The 23,081-nt window shown below is 38.0% G+C and overlaps 1 protein-coding gene across 9 annotated transcripts in view; it reads left to right on the plus strand.

Moving 5' to 3' along the window:
- The window catches only part of NIPBL (NIPBL cohesin loading factor), a 164,361-nt gene that overhangs the window by 65,039 nt on the left and 76,241 nt on the right, over positions 1-23,081 (plus strand). For all 9 annotated transcript variants that reach the window (XM_035309234.1, XM_035309235.1, XM_035309236.1 and 6 more), the window contains 4 exons: positions 867-966; positions 2,621-2,772; positions 4,086-4,246; positions 14,240-14,333. In XM_035309234.1, the coding sequence (XP_035165125.1) occupies positions 867-966; positions 2,621-2,772; positions 4,086-4,246; positions 14,240-14,333 (507 nt within the window). The remainder of the gene's footprint in view (positions 1-866; positions 967-2,620; positions 2,773-4,085; positions 4,247-14,239; positions 14,334-23,081) is intronic.

Below are 23,081 nucleotides of genomic sequence, written 5' to 3' on the forward strand. Positions count from 1 at the left end.
CCTCTTTTCTCAGATAACTAGCGACAGGACCAGAGGGAATGGCCTCAAGTTTTGTCAGGGAGGTTCAGGTTGCAATTGAGGAGATTTCTTCTCAGAAAGAGCAGTCAGGCATTGGAACGGGTTACCCAGGAAGGTGGTGGAGTCACCGTCCCAGGGGGTGTTTAAGGAAAGGTTGGACATGGTGCTTAGGGACATGGTTTAGTGGGTGACATTGCTAGTAGGGTGATGGTTGGACCAGATGATCCTGAAGGTCTTTTCCAACCTTAATGATTCTATGATTCTGTGATAAAATTTTTCAGCACCTTCTTGGATAATATTCTTTGTAAGTGTACAGGAGGTGGAATAGAAAGATTTTCTTCCTGGGTAGGAAGAAACTCCGTGGGCATTATGTAAGAGAAGGTATCTTGTACCAGTCTGCAAGTGATGCGGTTCAGTTGAAAGTTAGCTCTCTTTGCTCAAAAAATGTGACATAAGTTTTCTGTGTCCTTCTGACTTGTGAAACTCCCAAATCTTTTACTCATTGGCACAATCAATACCTACACACTAGTCTGGGATGTGAGTATATGTCCTGTTATAAGATGTTTCTATTTACTAGCAGGTTTGCCTTAGGAAGCTAAAAGGACTTGAGAGGAATTAGAATTAAGCCTTCTTGAAATTTATAACACTGCTTTAGGGAGTGCTTTTCTGTATCATGGCGTAAAACAGACATCTTACTTCAGACTTTTTTTTTGTAACAATTAAAGATCTACTCACATCTACTCACAAAGTTACCAATCTCTTCGTATATAATAATTTCTGATATGAGAGACTTATTTCATTAAATAAGAAATGCATATAAAGTAATACTGCTCTCTTCTTTTTAATAGGGATTATGATGTCGCAGTTTAGTATTTCTCAGAATTCCATGCGTGGTAGTCCTGCATCTTCCAATTATCAACAAACCACTATCTCACATAGCCCTTCCAGGTAATGCAATGTTTTAAATGGGGAGAGGGAGGGGCAGCAAAATGCTTTCTACAATGACAGTCAATTCTTGTTGCAAGTATGTGAGTGGAAGTAAGAAGATCAGGATCGAGATAAATCTTGCGTTTATCTGACAGCAGGGTGAGTTTCTACTGCTGTAGAAGTCAAATATATATCACTTTTTTCTTTTTTTTTTTTTACCAGTTAAATAATGTAAATAATGTTTGTATTATAGAGAGAGGTCATGATTTCATACTTCTCTCCTTCTCATAATTTTGGCAGACTTTCTTACCTGCACAAGGAGTCTATCTGCCTCCTCCCACCCCTTCTAGTTGTTCTCTGTGGCAGATTGACAGTATTGTTAGGAGGATAGGAGAGAAGAGGGGATGTGTTTTGGCATGTATGGGTATGTGTCTCTTGTGTACTAGTGTGACAGGAGGGTAGGAAGGTAGACTTGTTAAAGCATGGAGTGCTGCTTTAACAGTTATACAAAAGGCCACACATTGGAGGGCAGTCCCAGTAGCTTCACCAACATTTTCCTCTTCAACTTTCAAGTTATTTTTCAAACTTCAGCCAGTAGGATGTACCTATAATCTTGGTATTTATGAATATAATAACGTACTCTGGACTAAAAATTGTGTTTTAGTCCCATTACTGGGTGTTAATAGATTTAATTTGCAGTTATTAGACATCATTATTAAAATAATATTTCACATTTCACTTCAAGTTAGTGTAATAATTGTTTTGGTAATAAAACACTTCATACAAAACCCACAAACTGTCAAGAGTGGTGTTTTGTTTTTACTTTTAGTTTTATATCAAAATCGATATTGAAGAAGGTTTTATGAATTGTGAATATTACAATGTGCTATGTTTTCTCAAAATCCTTGCAAAATCCTTGCTTTTAATATTTTTCTGTTTCCTTCTGTGGAAGCTTACCTTCATAAGTGCTATCTAGAACTCAGAACAGATATTTATTCTATTTTTATTTTAAAAAACTGATACAAGAAAGGAAGTAAGTAAGTTGTAACATACATTATTGTCACAAGCCTGTTTGATTTTTATGGCATCCTATCTTTAAGATCAGTTGAAGGTAAAGGCAATGAAAGAATAAGTTGTATTCAGTGGACTTTGTGTCAGGTCCTACATATCTGCCCACTGCATTCCCATATCTTGGCATTATTGTCGTGTTAGATACAGTTCTTTTGAAATATTACTGGAAAAATCACATAGATGGCTCCTTGTTAATCCTAGCAAGCTTGTTGTTATTTGATAATTAAACTTGAGCTGTCATTTTCATTCAAGCTTCTAATAAGATGGAACTAACTTTTGGAAATAGCATACCTTATTTTAGTAAATATTTATAACTTATGTCGTTGTTTCCTTTCACTAGGTGGAGATCTTCTGAATGCTTTTTATTCTTTTCTTTCCTTTTACTAATACAATAACTAAGCTGTGGCTCTTAAGTAGCAATTGAAGTTGGAAAGGCACTGGTAGAATTAAATACTGCTTTTGAAGGGGGTTCTTGATTGCTTCACGATTATATGTCTTTTCCAGAATTTATAATGTTCCAGAGGTATAATATTTCAAAAGGAATAATAAAATTGTCTAAATTTGCTTTTACAACTTCTAAAAACTTTTTAATTTTTATTTTTAGCCGGTTTGTGCCACCACAGACAAGCTCTGCTAACAGATTTTTGGCACAACAGAACAGTCCAGTGCCTAGTCCATATGCTCCTCAAAGTCCTGCAGGATACATGCCATATTCACATCCTCCAACTTATACACCACATCCTCAGTTGCAGCAAGGTAAGTATGTGATGTTTGTTATATTCTCCTATATCATGTCAGTTTTACCTTAATGTGCATCTTTCAAGGCTTTAATCTCTGTGAAGAAGTCACATGCTTAATTCAAATCTTTCCATTGATAGAGGTTTGTTGTGATTTTTTTTTTTTTTTTAATTTAGCTTTGTTAACCTAACAGTGTGGAATATTACAGAGTCATAGAATATCCTAATTTGTAATTTGAAAGGGAGCCACGAGGATCACCAAGTCCAACTCCTGGCTCTATGCAGGACTGCCCAAAAATCAAACCATATGTCTGAGAGCATTGTCCAAACAGTTCTTGGACTGCAGCAGGCTCAGTGCTGTGACAGCTTACCAGGGCAGCCTGTTCCAGTGCCCAACCACCCGCCTGGTGCAGAACCTTTTCCGGATATCCAGCATGAACCTCACATGTCACAAAGTAAAACGTATCTTCTTGAGACATTGCTCCCCTGTGTACAGCCATCTTGCATAGTTATCATGTATGTATGACAACAGAAAATCAGAACAAACCAAAAAAATTTATTTGATAGCTATAGCTATCATTTATCTGTACTAGGAAAAAACTTATTTTTGCCAGTGTAATTAAGTTTTGTTGCCAGCTTATCTAGCCCTACCAAACCTTTGTAATATAGACTAGACTAATACTAAGTTGGCTAGAATTATGCTCAGGGTATACAGTACCTGTCAAAGATGACCTTCAGAATGAATGGATTTCTGTGTTCTCCCCTTCTCTAAATACAATCTTGAACAGCACGAACACTGTTAAAATATCTAGTCATTTTTTTTTGTTGTAAAGTAGAATTCTCATTAGATTCTTCTAAATAATCTGTTTTAAAGTTTACTAGTGTGCTTGGAATATTTACATATATATATTTGTATGTATATACAAATATCACTGTTCTGTATGCAGTGTTGCCATGTCTCATGAATACCTTGGAAGTTTCATATACTAAAGGAACTGAATCTAAATTATATAGAAGAAAATAAAGTTTGCTATAGTCTTTAAGAAAATGATACTGACAGTCATTAGGATAGTTGTGGAGAGATCTTGACTAATTGTACACAGAATTTAGATTTTGTGTCCTCTTCAAAATTCAGATCTTAGGTATTTGGTTTTATTCAAGGTATTTATGGCAGAAGGATTCAATCCAGTAAAAATTATTATTGTTCAGATTCCAGACCTCTTGTATCCAACTCACTGATATCCACAATTATGTTGCTTTTTTGTGAAACCTTTAAGAGTTAATGAGAGTATGTATGTATCAGTATAATTATTTACATTTTTTATATTTCAGCTTCAGTGTCCAGTCCCATTGTCACAGCTGGGATGAGGAATCTCCATGAAAATAAAGTTTCAAGTCAGTTGTCTGGAAATTCAGCTAATCATCATGCTGATAATTCTAGACATGGCTCAAATGAAGACTACCTACAGATGGTGCACAGACTAAGCAGTGATGTATGTTCTCTAAATTGATTTATTTTGATAAAGCAAATATGTGTTAATCTGCTTTAAGAGTCAGATACTGTACTGTGCTGTTGTTGATTTATAAAACCGCTGAAAACATACAGTTTCAGACACGTCCAGTCAACTGTGCATCTTCAACATGTGAGGCTTTATTTTATTTCAAAGATACCTGTTTCCTTTAGAACAGTTTTTAACATTAATTCTGTTGAAATTATGAAAGTAAGATATCTTTTACATATGTGAGTTTATCACACAAAGAAATTTAAAGAAATGGTAGAATGTCGCTACACTTACTCTACATTGATGCAAACAATACCGGATTCTAGATAGGCGCATAGTTGATTTGTCTCTCTGAAAACCCCTGTAATTCTCAATTAGATTTGACATATTTCAATAACATATTGGGTAGCATTGTAGTGTTTCCAAAGGAAAGAGTTCCTATGGACATCTTTTCTTACTGGTCTACATGTGTTTTATGGTGGTCTGTTTTCTTTTAAAGAAATTTTCCCGTAGTGACTTTAGTTCTTGCAGCAGAAATTCTTTCAGAAATCTTGAATGCTAACTTCCCTCACAGTTTTTGTTGTTGTTTTTGTGTTTTTGTTTTTAATTATTGATTAGTTTTCATCTTAAGGATGAAAAGGGTGAGCTTCATCTCACCCTGCAGATGAAGCTTGATGGGGAGTTCTTCTTTACAAGCTTGACACAATCCCTTATCATCTCTTAAGGGGAAAGAACTGAAGTTTTTGACCATCTGTCTTAACAGTGTGGTCACAATGATGCTTACAACAGTAGGCATAGCAGTAGTTAAAAAGCTTCATCAAAAGTTAGTGGCAAATAACACCCTCTTTAAAGTGTTTTCTTTAGTTTACAAAAATTGTGGGTAACTCTGAGAGGGTTTATTAGACTTTATTTTTATTTTATTTTAAATAGAATTATTATGCTGAATAAAATTAATAGCTAGGAAGTAGTATTTGAAACAAAATAATTTTGTATTGAAGGAATCTATCATAATATACAATTTTGTATTGAAGGAATCTATCATAATATACAATTTCAGATGTTTTATCCCATTCTTCGTTTCAGCAGTGCAAATTCTTATAAATAGGAAGCTGTTCTTGGCATTAAGTATTCCCAGTGTTAAAGGTACACTATCAACAGAATTTTGCTTTTGTTAAGAGAATTTTTTTTGAAAACTTTAATCTTAGTATAATATATTTTAGTTTTTACATTTCAAGATATTTAAAAATGTTCATTAATTTTGTCATTCACACAATGCAGCCTCATCCTAGTTCAAGAGAACTTAGAAATGAAATTCGTTCAAAATTTACAGGCTGTGAAAACGTGAAACATACCATCATTGTTCAGTTTAATTGGTGAAACGCTAAAGGTAAAAAGCAGTAAGTCTCTCAGCAGCTGCCACCTGCTGAGAAGGAGGTGAGGTTTGCAAGGTATTCAGGGTGGTGGTGGTGGTTCTGAGGGGATTTCTGGGCCTCAGCACCCTCGTGCTGTATGTGAGGAGAGACTGTCTGGCAGGCAGCAGATCTCAAGAGAGAGGCAGGTGAGAGCGGGGCACTGCCAGTTGCCTCCGCTGCTGGTTCAAACCAGGTGAGGCCCATACTAGTAGCTGCTACATGCTGGGAGGAGTGTGATGCTTGCAAGATATCTGGTGGTGTCCAAGAGTGTTTCTTCAGTCCTTACACCCTTGTTCCACTGTCATAATCCCTTCCCAGGGAGCTCAAACAAAAATGACCACTCCAAGCTATGTTTTCTTTGTACCCTGCAATATTAGCACCCACTGGGACTGATGTGGCTGTTCAGACAGAACTTCCAAGGGAACGTACAGCCATCCAGGCCACAGTGTGTGCCTGAGGTTTCTACTGGTGTCTGAGGGCAGTAGCAAGAATATGCAGAAGAACTGCTCAGCTTGGTGGCTGAGTTTTGGGAGGAAGTGGACAGGTTGAGGAGTATCCAGGAGTCTGAGAAATTGGCTGGTGGAACTTCACTCTCATTGATGGAACAGAAATGTCAACCAGGCATAGCAGATGACAAGGGAGAGCCTGTGGCCCCTCCACCAAGCAGAAGGCAGTGATGAGGGATAGAGGTGAATGGAAGTAAGTCTGTACTTAGGGCAGTGTGAGAAATTCCTCCTTGTCTACCTTGGCTTCCCAGGTGCCCATATACACAGGTGCCCATATATGGCTTCTCAGGTGCCCATCTATGAGGCTCTGGAATTGGAAGGACAGGGACATGATGAGGTGGTTGGCAGTGTTCTGATGGCATGACAATGTTTGGCTGTGTTCTGATGAGAACTTTCAGTCTACTCCACAATGTACCAAGTACGTTGGAGAACATTTGAACATTTGTATACCAATGCACACAGTATGAGGAATAAAGAGGAACTAGACGCTTTGGCTCTGTCTCAGAGCTATGACATTACTGCACAAGTGAGAATTCCCAGCTATCTGTGTTCTTTATTGAGAGCAGCCCTGAGAAGGACCTGGGGATGTTGGTTGGTGAGCAGCTCAACATGAGCCAGCAATGTGTGCTTGCAGCCCAGAAAGCCAACAATATCCTGGGCTGCATCAAAAGCAGCGTGGGCAGGAGGGTGAGGAAGGGGATTTTTCCTCTCTGCTCTGTTCTCGTGAGATCCTATCTGGAGTCCTGTATTCAGCTTTGGGACCCCCAACATAAGAAGAACATGGACCTGATGGAGCGAGTCCAGAGGTGGGCCATGAGGATGATCAGAGGGCTGAAGCACCTCTCCTACAAAGACAGGCTGAGGGAGTTGGGGTTGTTCAGCCTGGAGAAGAGAAGGCTCCGGGAAGATCTTATAGCAGCCTTCCAGTACCTATAGGGGGCCTATAGCAAAGCTGGGGAGGGACGTTTTACAGGGGCTTTTAGTGAGAGGACAAGGGGTCATGGCTTTAAACTAAAAGAAGGTAGAAATTCATTCCTATGAGGAAGGGTAGTGAGGCACTGGAACAGATTGCCCACCCCTGGAAGTGCTCAAGGCCATGTTGGTTGGGGCTTTGGGCAACCTGATCTGATGGAAAATGTCTCTGCTCATGGCAGGGGTGTTGAAACAAGATCATCCTTAAGTGTCCCTTCCAACCCAAACCATTCATGATTCTGTGACTTGGCTGGAAATGTCCTATGACTGGAACACTGCAATGGATGGTTGTAGGTTCTCAGGAGAGATAAGCAGTGTAGGCAAGATGGAAGAGCAGTTCCATATAAAAAGGTGGGGTTGGACTGTACAGTGCTTGCTGTTTGGATGACACAGTTGAGAGCCACTGGGCTTTAGGATTTAGGAGACAAACTAATAAAGCAGAAGTTGTGTGAGTCTATAGGTCGCTCAACCAGGATGATGACACTGATCTAGTATTCTGTAAAGAATTAAGGGAAATATTTACATCAGTTGCCCTTGCCATTATGGGTGACTTCAACTTCCTAGATTGTAACTGAGACTATCATAAAGCAGACACAAACAGGTCTAGTGAATTTCTGAAGCACACAGAAGATAACTTTTAGATGCGGGTACTAAGGGAGGTGACTAGGAAGGGTGCCTTCCTAGATCTGTGGTTCGTAGATAGAGACAGTCTTTTGGATGAAGTGATGATTGGCGTCTGTTTTTGCCACAGATATCATGGAATGGCTGAATTTAAAATCTCTGGTGATACAAGAAAAACTTTTAGCACACTGGAATCTGGGATAGCTGACTTTAATCTCAAGGAACTGATTGATAAGGTCTCCTGGGAACCTGCTTTGGAGGGGACTGGGGTCCATAAATGGTGGTCACTTGTTAAGAGACGTTTTTTAAGAGTGCAGAAGTAGGTAATTCAAATGTATTGGAAGACAAGTGGGGTAGGAGGACGGCTTGACTATTGAGTGATCTCATTTAGGAACCTAGGTGTAAAAGAAATTGAAAGAAATTGTACAGACTTTGGAAACATGGTCAGCCTACGCCAGAGGAGTAGAGATGTTTGCTGTTGTAGGGAGAAAGCTCATACAGCCTAAGCTCAGTTGAAGTTACCCATTATTTTAGTAGATAACGACAACAACAACTACAAAAACAGTTTTTTAAGCTATGTTAACAGCAAAAGGAAGAATAAAAGAAAACATTGGTCCATTACTTGATGGTTGGTCACCCCTACAAATAGGGATGAAGACATTGACATTTAATGTCGTTTTCCTCTGTCTTTAACACCAACCACTGGTCCTAGGATATCTGGAGTTCTGGGTTGGAGGACTGTGGTTGTGGAAGGGATAAGCTCCCAGATGATGTTGAACTAGTATGGGATTTGCTGCTGTGACTGAATGCACATAGGTCTTATGGGGCTGGATGGAACTCATCTCAGGGTACTGAAAGAGTTGGATGATGTTACTTTAAGGCCCCTGTCAGTTTTTTATCAATGGTCTTTGGAATCTGGAGAGGTTCCAGTTGGCTGGAAGCTTGCTTATGCTACTCCAATTTCCCAGAAGGGCAAGAAAGAAGACCCTGATAGTTACAGGCCTGTCAGTCTCATTTTGGTGTGTAGTAAAATTATGGAGAAGATTATTCTGGGGGTTATTAAAAAACACCTGAAAGATGATCGGTCACAAGCAGCATGGGTTTCTGAAGGGAAAGTCAGCCTTTTATGACAAGATTACCCACCTAGTTGACAAAGGGAAAGTAGTGGATATGTGGTGGTTTTGGGGGGGGAGTGGAGGAGTTGATTTTAGCAAAGCCTTTGATACTGTCTCTCACAGTACCCTTCTGGACAAAGCATCCAGCTTACAGCTAGACATTGTATAAACAATAGGATGGGTGAGAAATTGGCAGAAGGGTCAAGCTCCAAAAGAAGTAGTAAATGTTGGATCATCAGGCTGGTGATGAGTCAGTAAGTGGTGCTCCCCAGGGGAGCCAGTTCTCTTCAATGTTTTTATCAATAATCTAGAGACAGGAGTTGAGTGCACACCAACTAAGTGTGCAGTTGATACATAACTGGGAGGAGCCATTAATTCCCTTAGGGGTAGATAGGCTTTTCAGAGAGATCTGTATAGATTCGAGCACAGGCCAATCACCAACCAAATGAAACTTAAGAAGAGCAAGTGGCAGATTCTGCACTTGGAACAGTGTAATCATGGATGTACATATAAACTGCGGGACAAGTGAATGTAGTGCAGTCCTGCAGAAAGGAATTTGGGGGATTTGATTGACATTAAGCTCAATATAAGTCGGCAATGTGCCCTGGTGGCTGAAAGAGACAACTATCTCCTGGGGTACATTAAGCACATTATTCCTAGACAGTCAAAAGAAATGGTTGCCCTGTTGAACTCAGCACTGGTGTGGCTGCACCCTGAGTAATGTGTGCAGTTTTGGACTCCACAATATAATGATGATATGCAACTATTAAAATACGCCAAAGGAGGGGAATACAGGTGGGGAAAGGACTAGAGGGCATGATTTATAAGGAGCAGCTGAGGATGTTTGGTTCAGCTTAGAGGAGACTGAGGGGTGACCCTCACAATCCACGAGGAAATGGTTGGCGACCTGCTACAGCACTTAGATGTATGCAAGTCAATGGCGCCGGATGGGATCCACCCAAGGGTGCTGAGAGAACTGGTGGAAGAACTGGCCAAGCCGCTTTCCATCATTTATCAGCAATCATGGCTATCAGTGGAGGTCCCAGTCCACTGGCGGCTAGCAAATGTGACACCCATCTACAAGAAGGGCTGGAAGGTTGACCCAGGGAACTATAGGCCTGTTAGTTTGACCTCAGTGCCAGGGAAGCTCATGGAGCAGATTATCTTGAGTGTCATCACGCGGCACTTTCAGGGCAACCAGGCGGTCAGGCCCAGTCAGCATGGGTTTATGGAAGGCAGGTCCTGCTCGACGAACCTGATCTCCTTCTATGACAAAGTGACTTACTTGGTGGATGAGGGAAAGGCTGTGGATGTAGTCCACCTTGACTCCAGTAAGGCTTTTGACACCGTTTCCCACAGCATTCTCCTTGAGAAACTGGCTGCTCTTGGCTTAGACTGGTGTACGCTTCATTGGGTCGGAAACCGGCTGAGTAGCCAGGCCCAAAGAGTCATGGTGAATGGAGTCAAATCCAGTTGGAGGCCGGTCCCTAGTGGAGTCCCCCAGGGCTCAGTAGTAGGACCAGTTCTCTTTAACATCTTTATCGATGATCTGGATGAGGGGATCAAGTGCACCCTCAGTAAGTTTGCAGTTGACACCAAGTTAGGTGTGTGCGTCGATCTGCTCGAGGGTAGGAAGGCTCTGCAGGAAGATCTGGATAGGCTGGCCCGATGGGCCGAGGCCAACGGTATGAAGTTCAACAAGGCCAAGTGCCGGGTCCTGCACCTGGGGCACAACAACCCCAAACAGAGCTACAGGCTGGGAGATGTGTGGTTAGAAAGCCGCCTGTCAGAGAAGGACCTGGGAGTAGTGGTTGACAGTCGGCTGAATATGAGCCAGCAGTGTGCTCAGGTGGCCAGGAAGGCCAGCAGCATCCTGGCTTGCATAAGAAACAGTGTGGCCAGCAGGTCCAAGGAAGTGATTGTCCCCCTGTACTTCGATCTGGTGAGGCCGCACCTTGAGTACTGTGTTCAGTTTTGGGCCCCCCGCTACATACAAGAAGGACATTGAGGTGCTCGAGTGAGTCCAGAGAAGGGCAACGAGGCTGGTGAGGGATCTGGAGAACAAGTCCTTAAGAGGAGCAGCTGAGGGAGCTGGGGTTGTTCAGCCTGGAAAAGAGAAGGAACCTGAAAGGAGGCTGTAGCGAGGTGGCGGTTGGTCTATTCTCCCATGTGCCTGGTGACAGGACGAGGGGGAATGGGCTAAAGTTGCACCAGGGGAGGTTTAGGTTGGATATTAGGCAGAACTTCTTTACCGAAAGGGTTGTTAGGCATTAGAAAATGCCCAGGGAATTGGTTGAGTCACCATCCCTGGAGGTCTTTAAAAGGTGTTTAGATGTAGAGCTTAGGGATATGGTTTAGTGGAAGACTTGTTAGTGTTAGGTCAGAGGTTGGACTCGGTGATCTTGGAGGTCTCTTCCAACCTAGATGATTCTTTGATTCTGTGAGTTTAACCTCACTGCTGTCTACAACTTCCTCATGAAGAGGAGGAAAGAGGGACTTGCTGATCTCTTCTTTCTGATGACCAGCAGTAGAATGCAAGGGGATAGCTTAGAGCTGTGCCCAGAGAAGTTCAGATCGGATATTAAGAAGTTTTTCACTGTGAGGGTGGTCAGGCACTGAAACAGGCCCCCCAGGGTCATGGCATCAAGCCTGTTGGTGTTTAAGAAACGTTTGGGCAGTGCTTTTAGGTATATGGCTTAACTCTTAGGTTGCCTTTTGTGGAATCAGTAGGTGGACTTGATGATCCTTATGGGTCCCTTGCAACTAAGAATAATCTGTGACTAGTAAAAAGTATAAACTTGCACTTTTATTTGTAATTATACTTTTAAAAGATGATTTTAGTAGCTATAATACAGAAAACAGTGAAGTAATTTGAAGTAAATTAAGTAATTATTTGGAGTAATTAAAGTTTTGCATCTATGTGTGAATAATAAGTTTAATCATGATGTTACAGCCTTTTCAGAAGCATTGTGATCTTTGGTATAGATGCAGTTACGTATGAGGATTATTAAATCCTAAAAAGTAATAGCTTTAATAATTCTTCACTCTAAGGAATTTATTACATTAAAGATTTTGAATAGTTGCAGGATGTTGTATATTTGCAATACATGATATATACAAAATCAGGAAATACACCCCTGAAGTTCATTGCACATAAACTCAATTTAAGGACCATTCTTTGCAAAACTTCAGAGCATCCCTCAAATATGAGTTTGCACTTGATGAAACTCTGAACTGTGAAAAAGCAAATAATGCTTCTAAAGAGTTATCAGCTAGAAAAGGAATACCATTTGGATGGGAATAACATAGCTACTTAGTATGTTTAGTTAACCTAATGAAAGATGTCTTTGCCTGTGTCCTTTGTGATTATGGGTAGAGGGCCTTTCCTGTCTTAATAAAAATATATACACTAAAGAGTTAAGCTATTTTTTAAAGTTGTAAGTAAATCAGTAATTGAAATGCACTGGATATGAAATCATTTTTACTAGCAATCACATGCATGTATGTTTAAGGTGTAATTCTTTTTATTGTGTTGAATATAAATATCAGATTTCTTTGTACATGAGGCTTTCTTCATGTGAGGAAACAACTCTTTCTGCAAGCAGAGTTGCAAAAATAAGTTTAATAGTACAGCATGAGTTTTAGATTCAGTTTCTGTGGGGGCAAAAAAAAATCTAATGGAAGTGTTTTCTAAGTTGCTCATAGATGGTGAAACTACTGAAATTTGGTTTCGTACTGATTCATATTATTTGCCCTGTAAGCACCTTCAATCCATAAATTTAAAACTCATTCCTTTGCTCTAAGCAGTGAGAACTATGCCTTCACAAGATGTAACATGTATGGTGTCTAGTCTGCTGCTAGGCATGGGAAAATTGGCTGTTTGGCCATTGCCAAAGGGAGTGTGTAGTTGCCTATATATGCAGGCTTCTGTCTCCTTCAAATGACAATTTAGCTTTCTAGCTTACTGCCTGCTGCTAACTTTTTCATAGAAACTTGTAGAAACTTAATTACAGTTGAGCCTTCTAACATTCAATTAATTAAGTTGAAAATGGTTCTAAGGATAAGAAAGTATTTTGGGCAGAGAATTCAGGGTAGAAAAAAAAAGAGTGAAGAAGAAAAAAAAAAAGTTATATGAAAGAATTGTGTGTGTGTGTAGACACCTCAATATGAGCCACATTACATATTAGTTACTGAAATAACCAAGAATCAGAATTTTATTAGGAAAATGTTAACAAACCACTTTGGAAGTTTCCCTTGCATGACTTTACTCTAAAAAATAGACTTTTTGCAATTTGTTAATAATTGCAGAAATAGTCTCTTCATAGATATAAGGGTTGTTGATTTGTTCTTCCCCAAAATGTTCTATAGACATTGTTTAAAAAACAATCCTAACACTATGAAATACTGTTCTATAAAATTTTAAATCGAGTAAGGTCCTTGATTGAATTAGTATATTATCGACCAGCAGAGGGCACCATGAAAGTGATTGAAAAAAAAGTTATTAAAATGGGAATCTGAATAGGAGCTTTCATATTTTGTTTTAAGGTAGCGTGAGGAAAAAAGTCACATTTACATTCTTAAAGTTAGAGGGTGAACATCCTTGCATTGTAATTGGTATGTATTGTGAAGTTTGTTAGAAATCAGGAGTTCCATTTATAGCAAGTTGTTTTGTGCAAAACTGAAAATACACTAAAACTTATTTTTGTTCTGTTGGGAAATTTCTCTGAATTGCCATCAAGTTGTTTCCTATCTAAAACTCAAGGGAGGCAAATCACTTGATAAAATCACTTAAGTTGTGACATATACATGACTGTCTCACCTGCTGCAATGGGCATGCTACAGATTTTGTTCAGTCCTGAAGTATGTATACTGGAGGGGGTAAATACAAAGTTTGCTTAAATGTGAAAGTACAGTAGTATTCAAGATAAGCTTTAAGAGTTGGCTAAGTAGAAAAAAATGTTTAGTTTGTTTTAAAAATATACTTTTTATGCTCAATATCAGTTGGTTTTAATATATAGAGTTCATACTTCTGCTTGTCAGCCTTTACTTCGAGTGCTTGTAACAAAAAACTTGTAAATTGAATCTTTATGTCAGCCAAAAAAGATTACTTCAGCTAAAAGATATGTACATAAATTTATTTTTGTGTGCATATTCAGGTGATACATTCTTAGGACATTTGTGCTCTGGAACATTGCCTGCGTAGCAGTCAAAATTATAAAGATTTTATATAAATATTTTTCTAATATTTGTTGTATGATTTTTCATCCAACCCATTTTATCAGTGTATGTACTAATTTCAGACTTTATTTTATGAAATGTTCATGTTCATAATGTTAATTTTTATCATTGTCACTTTAGGATGGCGATCCTTCAATAAGGAATGCTGCATCTTTTTCCTTGAGGTCACCACAGTCAGTCTGCTCTCCAGCTGGAAGTGATGGAACCCCTAAAGGTAGTCTAGCAGTCATATATATCAATGTATTTTTCCCACTTTGAAGGAACAGAGAGTTTAAAGAGGTATTTAGTTAGTCCTTCTGACTTATGTTTTCTAATAGTACTAGAGAGTATGTCGGTAGATTTCAGTAACAAAATTATTTTGAGCCCTGATCCAGCAGAAATTTCTGAAGGTCTGAAAGTTGACTAATGGTACTTCAAAAAGTAGCTCAAATTAATGGAGGACAGAAGGATTTAAAATCCTTTTCAATAGGAAGACTAAATTGTTTATAAGAATGGTTTCAGTTACTCTGCATAACAAATGGTTTCAAGGCAGCATTACGAGTATTGAACTGTTAACTAGCTCAAAAGTATTTTAACATACAACTGTTGTCTTAATTACAATCATCAAATTTAAAGAACATGAAATTAAAAGTAGTTCAATGAACACTATACACATATAGTATAAACAAAGCCTGAAAACATTAGCTGTGGAGAAGGAATAGGGCAAAATATCAGTTGAAATGGAACAGAAAAAATCTGCTCAAAATAATTATTTATGCTAAAATCTAGAACACATACTGCTGTTTATAGTATTATCCTTACAAAGCAATGACTGAGATGCATGATACTTAGCAATGTAGGGGTTTGGGCACATTTTTTCTAGTACAGGTCTTCAGTGCTTGCATATTTTCATGGCAATAGGAAAAAGATGCAATGGTGCTTGCTTGTTTTTTAACCCTGGAACAAAACTGAGTCTTTCTGGATGGTCAGGTTAGTTTGAGAGAGAGAACAAAATGGGGGAGATTACAGAGCAGGTGAGGGAGTTTGGCTTTGTCAGCCTGGATAAATCAAGTCTTCAGAGTGTGGGGAGCTTAGAGCAGCCTTCCCAGACCTATAAGGAGATTACCAAGAAGATGGAGTTAGGCTCTTCGCAGTGGTGTGGAGAAAGTATGAGATACAATGGACATAAGCTGAAATGGGAGGTTTTGAGTGGATATAAGAACTTTTTTTCATTATCAGGATAGTTAACCATTGGAAAAAGTTACCCAGAGAATCTATGCATTCTCCCTTCCTGGAGGTTTTCAAGACCAGTCTGGATAAGCCCTGTGTAATGGTCTGACCTTGCTCACCCTGCTTGGAGCAGGAGGATGGAATTAAAGAATTCCTGAGGTCCCTTCTTAACTGTATTATCCTATTATCCTATGACTGCTAAGTGATCTCTATGATTCATCTTCTCTAGACGTATACTGTGTTAGACTGTGATGGGAAAAATGTGGCTCAAATGCAAGTGAAAAGTATTGGTATAACATGCCAGCAGCATCATTATATTAGTCAGTCTTGTGCTAAATGACTTGTTTTAAGACTTGTAAAAATGGCAAAGACTTAAATGTGTTTTCTTTCACTCATTACACAAAATCTGTTCATAGAACATTCAGATCATTGTGAATCTGAGCTACTTCCACTCAGATATATGATTACCACTCAGCCAGAAGAATATTTTTTTTTAATTGCAGCTGTTTCAATTGGTTGTCTCAGAACCCTTTTTGAAGGGATATCTCTATGGATTGTTTCTGAAAACAATCTGATTGTGCAATTCAGATTGTGAAGTTTCAGCACTAGAGGGGCTGAAAAAGTGCAAGAGCAATTTTTTGATTTATTTATTTGATTTACACTGATAAAGCACATGACTGAAATACTGTTATTAATGGTGATACCATTGTGCCTTCTTTGAGATTAATGAACCTTGATCGACAGAGCCAGTTCTTGATGTTGCAAGAACCTTGCTTTACTTCCTCTAATCAAGCACTTTATAAATGTATTGAAGAGGTGTAGATAATTACAATATTGCTTAGAATATGTGATCCCTGACAGTGAGGCTTTGGCTGTGCTTTGAAGTGAAAGTGGTTGGTTATGCTGGTAAATTTTCCAGTGATGAGCAAACAAGTACCTATACTGAGATTTTTGTGGCTGCTGTCATGAGCCTTTGAAAGTTTGGTTGACAAGTTGCAAACGTTAATAAAGAACATTAGCAAAACATGTAATTGTTTGTTTGGGAGGATGAAAAGAATGGCACTAGGTATCATCAATCAAGAGAAATATCTCAGGGAAGGGTATTACAGTATCTAAGCTTTTTTTATATAGAAACATGAGGCAATTACTGAACATAGAGGTACAGACTTCATTTCTGTACTTCTGAAATGGAAACTGCAAGGACTTCTGGAGATTTGGAGAATGTGTTTGCACAGTCTTGAAACAAGACTGAACAACAGCTGTCTGACAGAATCTGGGGAAGAAGTTTTATTTGTGACTCAGGACAATATTTGAGAGGTGACAGAAATCATGTTTGCCCTTTTGGTTGGTTATTCATGTACTGCATGGAGTAAAGTTTCTCTGTTACAGAAATGGCTTCACCTCTTTTGTTCCTGTGAAGGTAATAGAGCAGCAGCAGTTTTATGCAGAAAGTTCTAGGCTGGACTCTATTCCTTTCTTTTTAATGTAAATTTTAGATTTTTAGCTATGTACACAGAATAGCGGCTCTGCTTTCATGCTGTCATCTATTATCTCATCTATTTTCATGGAAAATTCATTTCTATGAATTCATCTATGAAGAATTAGCAAGGAGTCATTTCCTTCTGTTGATCTCATAAAATATTTTATGGAATCCATTACCCAAGATGGATTACTTATTAAAATCCTTTATCTATTTGTTCTACTTTCCTACCACTCTGGAACTTGGGAAAACATTTTTTTTTTTTAAGACAGCTTCTAAAGATGTGTAGAAAGAAAAGTCTTCCATGAAGTTGTTAGTCCACTGATTTCCAAAGAGAATATTTGTAGTTCTGTTTTCATACAGTTTCCTGAACTCCTTGATAAACATCTGAACTACAGATGTTTATCTGTAAGGAATAACAACAGCCCTTACTAAACTATAGTATTCTGTGTCCCATCTCTCTCACCTCAAGAAATAAATTATATTCCCTCCAGAAATTGTTAATCTTTCTCTTACAGGAAATATTTCACAATAGCCTTCCAACATTCTATAAGACAGTGAAAATTACAGCCATAACTGTATTTTATTTAGAGGATATTATCTTCCAAATTAGTGTGGGTGCTTGATTATTTTCTGAATAACTTGGAAAGATGACTTCTGTTTTCTTAGGGATTTTTAAGACTTCTCCAGTATTCTTTTATATTTGGTCTCTGCATATAGTGGGTTTCAAGGAGAACTAAGAATATTTTCAAAGCTCTGTTGCTCAGTGCTGCCAAAGGTATTTGTTAAGTAAAAAACGCTGTCTTCCTCTCTCCTGTGAAAGACAGGTAGAAGAAATTTAGTCCAATGTGTTTTCTGGCACGGCCAAAATAAGCATTCGTTCTTGCTTCTTCAGGTTTTACCTTTTTACACAAAGATGCTTCTGAATACAGTAGTTCTAAGATAGAACAGACAATTTTTTTCATATAGAATTTGAAGCTACGGAGAAAGTGGTGGGACTCTTCCCTGAAATCTGTTGAAAGAGTATGTGGAAAGTGAATACAGTCTGTTCCAACTATATGTTCTTCTTTGCCTGTTTCATATACTATGTGTTGAATTTTGAATTCTAAATGAAGTTATGCTGTTTAAAAACAAATGATAATGCAGTCTATTAATAAAAATAAATAATAATTTCTTTATATCCAGTACAAAGCTTGGGAAGATTTCCAGAGGAATATTCTAAGATTTCAGAGAATAAAGCAGGAAAGGACTTGGGGGCTTCTCATCTTCTTACCCTCATGTTGGGTGAGCTGTGCCAGTATTACTCCCAGTAACTTCTATGCATTCTTTTATTAAAATTTCAGTAATAGTTTCCTTTTTCTTGCCATGCAACCTGTTTGATTCCTATTGCTAGAAAGCTTTTATCTGAATGTTTTGCATGAATCATTTTTTTGGAGTTAGGTATAACACTTCTTGACTTCTTTCTGGTAGGCAAGGAAAAAATATTCACGCACTTTTTTTTGTATAGCTTTCATTTACATATCAAAGGCTGTTATCATGTCTTCCACCAATCTAATTTTCTACAGACCGAACAGTGTTGCATCTTGCTATCGTCTTTACAAAACTCAGCATTTCTAAGCTTCTAATTGTCTTTGCTGTTATCTGAATTCTAATTTGTCTGCATGTCTTGATGTACTGCCGTCAGTCATACATACATCACGATTTGAAGACTTAGAAGGATGAGTAGTCAGAAAATTACTGTAGGTGACTTTTTGTATTATACTCCTGTTGTATATGAGAGAATAGATGCTTCTTGATAATAGGCTAGATTCTTGTTGCAAGCTGCTGTAAACATACTGCTGTCTTTCTGTAGAGTTTGTCTATCTTCCTGTTATGTTATTACAATTGCTCTTTCTCAGATGGGTAAGAAGTTTGTGCTTATTCTTAGTGAATTTCTTTTGATTCAAAAGGTTATTCCAATTAGAAAAGATAATAGTAAATTTTGGTTCTGTTTAAAAAAAAAAGTTGCAGGCCTCTCAAACACTCAACATCAAAAGTTTATCATAATTAGATTAATGAAGGTACTCTAATTCTATTACATGAGTACTTGCTATGATGAATATTTTCATACTCCTATTCTTAAGACTGTGCTCTGGAAAGCTGCACTTGTTTACCTATACTTTGTTCTCCCGTTTTTACCAAGAGCAATTGATACTCTTTGAAAACATTTTTTACAATGGTATACTGCAATCTTACAATATTTTTGCCTTCCCCAGTATCTTCCCCAGCTTGTTGATGAAATTGTTATGAGACACTGTGTAGAAAGCCATTCTTCAGTCCAGAGACTCAGTTCTCTTTATAGAATTCAATTATTTTGATTTCATTATACTTATTCTTAACAAACTCACTTCAGAGTATTACCTCTTCATTATTCTTTGAATCCTTACAGGGAAATTGTTCTTCTAGCATGTACTGAAATCATAAAGACTATGTATAATATTCTGGACAGTCCTTTGCCTTCTTTTTGAAAAGACAGTGTTTTCCCTTTGTGTGATGGAGGCACAAATTCTGAATATGATTATTACCGACTGTGAGATTGGTTTAATGAGGTTTTCAGGGTGAATTTGTCTGATCACATTTTCATAAAAATTCAATTTACATGAAGGTGATTAGGATCATGATAATATATATATATTTTCATTTACACAGTGTAACTGCTGTCTCTTAATGTCTTTTGGCAGTAATGTGTGAATGTTCCTCATGTTCTGTCATCACCAGGTTCTCAGCTTTTCCAGCAAACATCAGTACCAGTGCAACATGGATGCTCTGGTTGTTCTTCCAGCTTCTACAATTTCTGCCGTAGAGAAATAATTTGCAATGTAACTACTGAGATGTGAGGTCTAACAGTTTGCATGCAGACTGTATGCATTTGCTAAAGGCTCTCTTCCCAAAAAACTTTTTCAGAAGAAAAAAGTCTGGAATACTGTGTTCGGGTTTGACCTATAACAAGTTGATACCCTCTTAAAGAATGTTCATGGAGTCTTGAGGATCACTTTGTTAGGAATTTAAAAAAGCATAATGCTTGATTGTTTGTGGTGTATCTCTCCAATATGCTATGAAAAAAGTATTATCCATCAGTCTTCATTTGTTCACTAGTAGTGTTTTTCTGGCTTTCATGCATAGGGAGCAATACCTCTTGCAAAAGAGCATGTAGGTTTGGTGAAAGACTTTCAACATCTGGGAACCTTTGCCTGCAATGGATTTAAAAGAAAATGAAGATACTGTTTGGAATGATTCTTCTGAAGTTGTTGTGCAAGTGAAAAGCTAGCAATTCTTTTAAATATGTGAGTCCTAAGTTCCTGGTAACCTTAATAACTGGTTTTTAATCACATGGATCACAACAAAGGATGTGACTACTGGTGGGACATTGGTGCATCAGCTTTGAACAGCAAGTGTTCTTTGCTCTAAAGAGGCTCAGAGATGATCAGGGAAGGTGTCATGAATGGTTAAATAAGATGTGAGTACTATGGCATGATTAGAAAGTGTGCAGCCAAAAAATAAAAGATTTAGATGTCACTGATGTGTGTAACCTCCTGGACAGTAGCTTGTTTGCTGCCCAAGTCGCTGATGCACAGTGGGCAAGTGAAGCCAATTCATGGTGAACAAGATGCATTTTTAAAACTTTTAATTCTACGATGGCTAAGTCACTGTTAATGCAATGCGTTTTATAGTTGCTTGCATTATAAAGGATATGATAAGAAATCAGTCAAAAGTCATGGGGAAAAAAAAAGGTGTTTACAAATTGCCAAAGCAGTTCATAAAACTTCTTCTATACACAGTGCCATAAATCACTAAGAAAACTGATATAGAGAACTAATCCCAGAGTTACCCTGGGTGTTCAGGATGACTTTTGCTGAGCGGCTATAGAGGAATTGTTTATGGGTATGTTTGTTCTTTGTAGAGTCCTTATGTTGTTATGTAGAGTCCTATGATGTTACCTGCTTGTCAGTTATATTGGGCATTATCTGGATGACATCGCATCACTATTTGCTCTTCAGCAATGATACAGTGACCTTCCCAAGTCAGTGAAGAGTCTCTTTGTATCTCACAAGTTTTGTATAGTCTTGTCATACAAAAAAGTTTGGACAAAATTCTTTTACTGGTACTATGGAAGATCGACTATAGCAAATCAGACTTTTTTTTATTCACCTGAATTACTGCACGTCTCTAGATTTAAACTAGAAAGCTGCCCACATATTTCTCTTTTCTAAAAGAATATTCTAAAATTGGGGTCATTCACAAAGATCATTTCTAAAGATCATCATTACAATTTAGTACATTGAAAGTATTTACCTTCTCAACCTTGGAATCTTGACTGCTTCAGCCAACAGATCATACCTACCTGTCCGTCTATTCTTTCCACAAAAACATTTCTTCTGTTATCAGCAAGTCTTGTGACAACTTTGTTCTCAGATATGTAATGTCTCAAGCCTTCTCACACAGGAAGTGTTATAGACTGACTTCAACAGTATTAGGCAAAACTCTCTTTGTCTAATGAGTTATGTTTTGTCTGATGTTTAAGCATCCAAGAGTGTCGTACATGTTCAATATATGATAGAAGTTCAGCACTGCTAATGTCTCTGGTAGAACGAAACTGCTCCAGAGTACTTCATTTTTTTCAATTTCTTTTTACCTCAATACCTAGGTATCGTAGCTTCTAAGTCCAATTGTTGCCCGAGGCTTAACCGTCATTAGACATCTTAGAAATATGTGAAATTAGTGACAGAACATGTGCTCTTAAAGTGCAGCTTATAGGCCTTACTATCAATGCCTTTCAGGAATTTCCTTCAGGAAGATATCTATTCGTAGTGCTGCCTAGGAGAGTGAAAACTGTACTTTGTTTCTTCATTTACTGGAATCAAAGTACATTCAATGGAATGCAGTGAAATCCTTCTGACCTCCTCAAGTCCACTCAAAGATAAAAAAAAGAACCACCTTATCTGTTGCTGCAGTGTTATTTTTCAGCATGAAAAATCCAAATTAATATCATATCAAAATAATCTTGTCATATTTACTTAAAAGATTAGGGCAAGGGAGAATGAAATCTTTGTCCTCTCTTTGAAGTTTAACTGTGTAGAACAGTAAGTGTTCCAATATTGCAACTTCAGAAGTATTTATTGAAGTGATAATTCAAGAGTAAGATGTCAGTAAGTTTTCTTTGAAAAGTTTTGAGCTGCTTCTAATATTTGTAGAAAGAAAAATGCAGCCTGTATTTCCAATGAGTGGTACTCATTACCTTAATGGAAATCAGTAGCTAGCAATTTCTGCTATTCAGTATGCTGAGAAAATCTTGTAAATTGTTGTCTAAAGAGACAGTAATTGGAAGAAGTGTGTGCGTGCACATGTGCATCACAAGAAAAGGAATCTGTGATGGGAAGACAAGTGAGAGAGCTTTGTAGGGTATAGCCAGGACTTTGGTTTGATTGATTGTTTCATGTGAAATGAAGTAAAATGAAGTAGGGGAAATAAAGTAGTGGAAAGATCTAGAAAATTAGGGTGAGTCAAAACAAGAACTGGGAACAACATTGTAGATATTGTTGGCAGAATATGGAGTTGTTTCTCATGGCCAAGGAGAACTGGGTAAGATAAACTCATTTTATACCCAGCTCTACGTACAGAGGCTATAGGACACCTCACAGAATGTACTAGAGATAGAAAATAAGGTATAGCAGCCTATGCAAAGTCATCAGTAAATGAACAGCTTTCATTTGAACTGAAGCTTTGCTAGATGTATCTGTTTTGTTGTGTTTTTTTTGTTGTTGTTGTTGTTTTGTTTTGTTTTTCTAGGTCAGTGCATTGTTTAGTGATTATTATTTCTTAAAATATATAATGGACATGTAAGATGAAGAATAAAGGTACTAGCTTGTTTAGTGGTGTTTCTTGATTGAAGCACATGGGGACCTGCCTTCCAATAAGTTTTTGAGTGTTGTTAGAAGCATTGACTTAGGATGACCTAAAACAAAATGACTAATAATAATAATAATCTCAGTCACTGCTTTCTGAAGAGCAGTATTCCTTAGAAGATGAATGGGATCAGGGAAATGCTTGTTTATTTAAACAAGAGCAGGCTGAAGCCTATTGGTCCTTTCACTTTTTTCTTTTCCGTTTGTTTCCTTTGTTTTTTCTTTTTTTCTCTCTCTTTTTTCTTCCTTCTCCTTCTCCCTTTCTCTTTCTTAGCCTATCAGATTTTCCCCCTTTTCCTTTCCCCCCCTTAGCTTTTCCTTTCCCCCCCCC

This window comes from Oxyura jamaicensis, chromosome Z (genome assembly GCF_011077185.1).
Source record: "Oxyura jamaicensis isolate SHBP4307 breed ruddy duck chromosome Z, BPBGC_Ojam_1.0, whole genome shotgun sequence".
NCBI lineage: Eukaryota > Metazoa > Chordata > Aves > Anseriformes > Anatidae > Oxyura > Oxyura jamaicensis.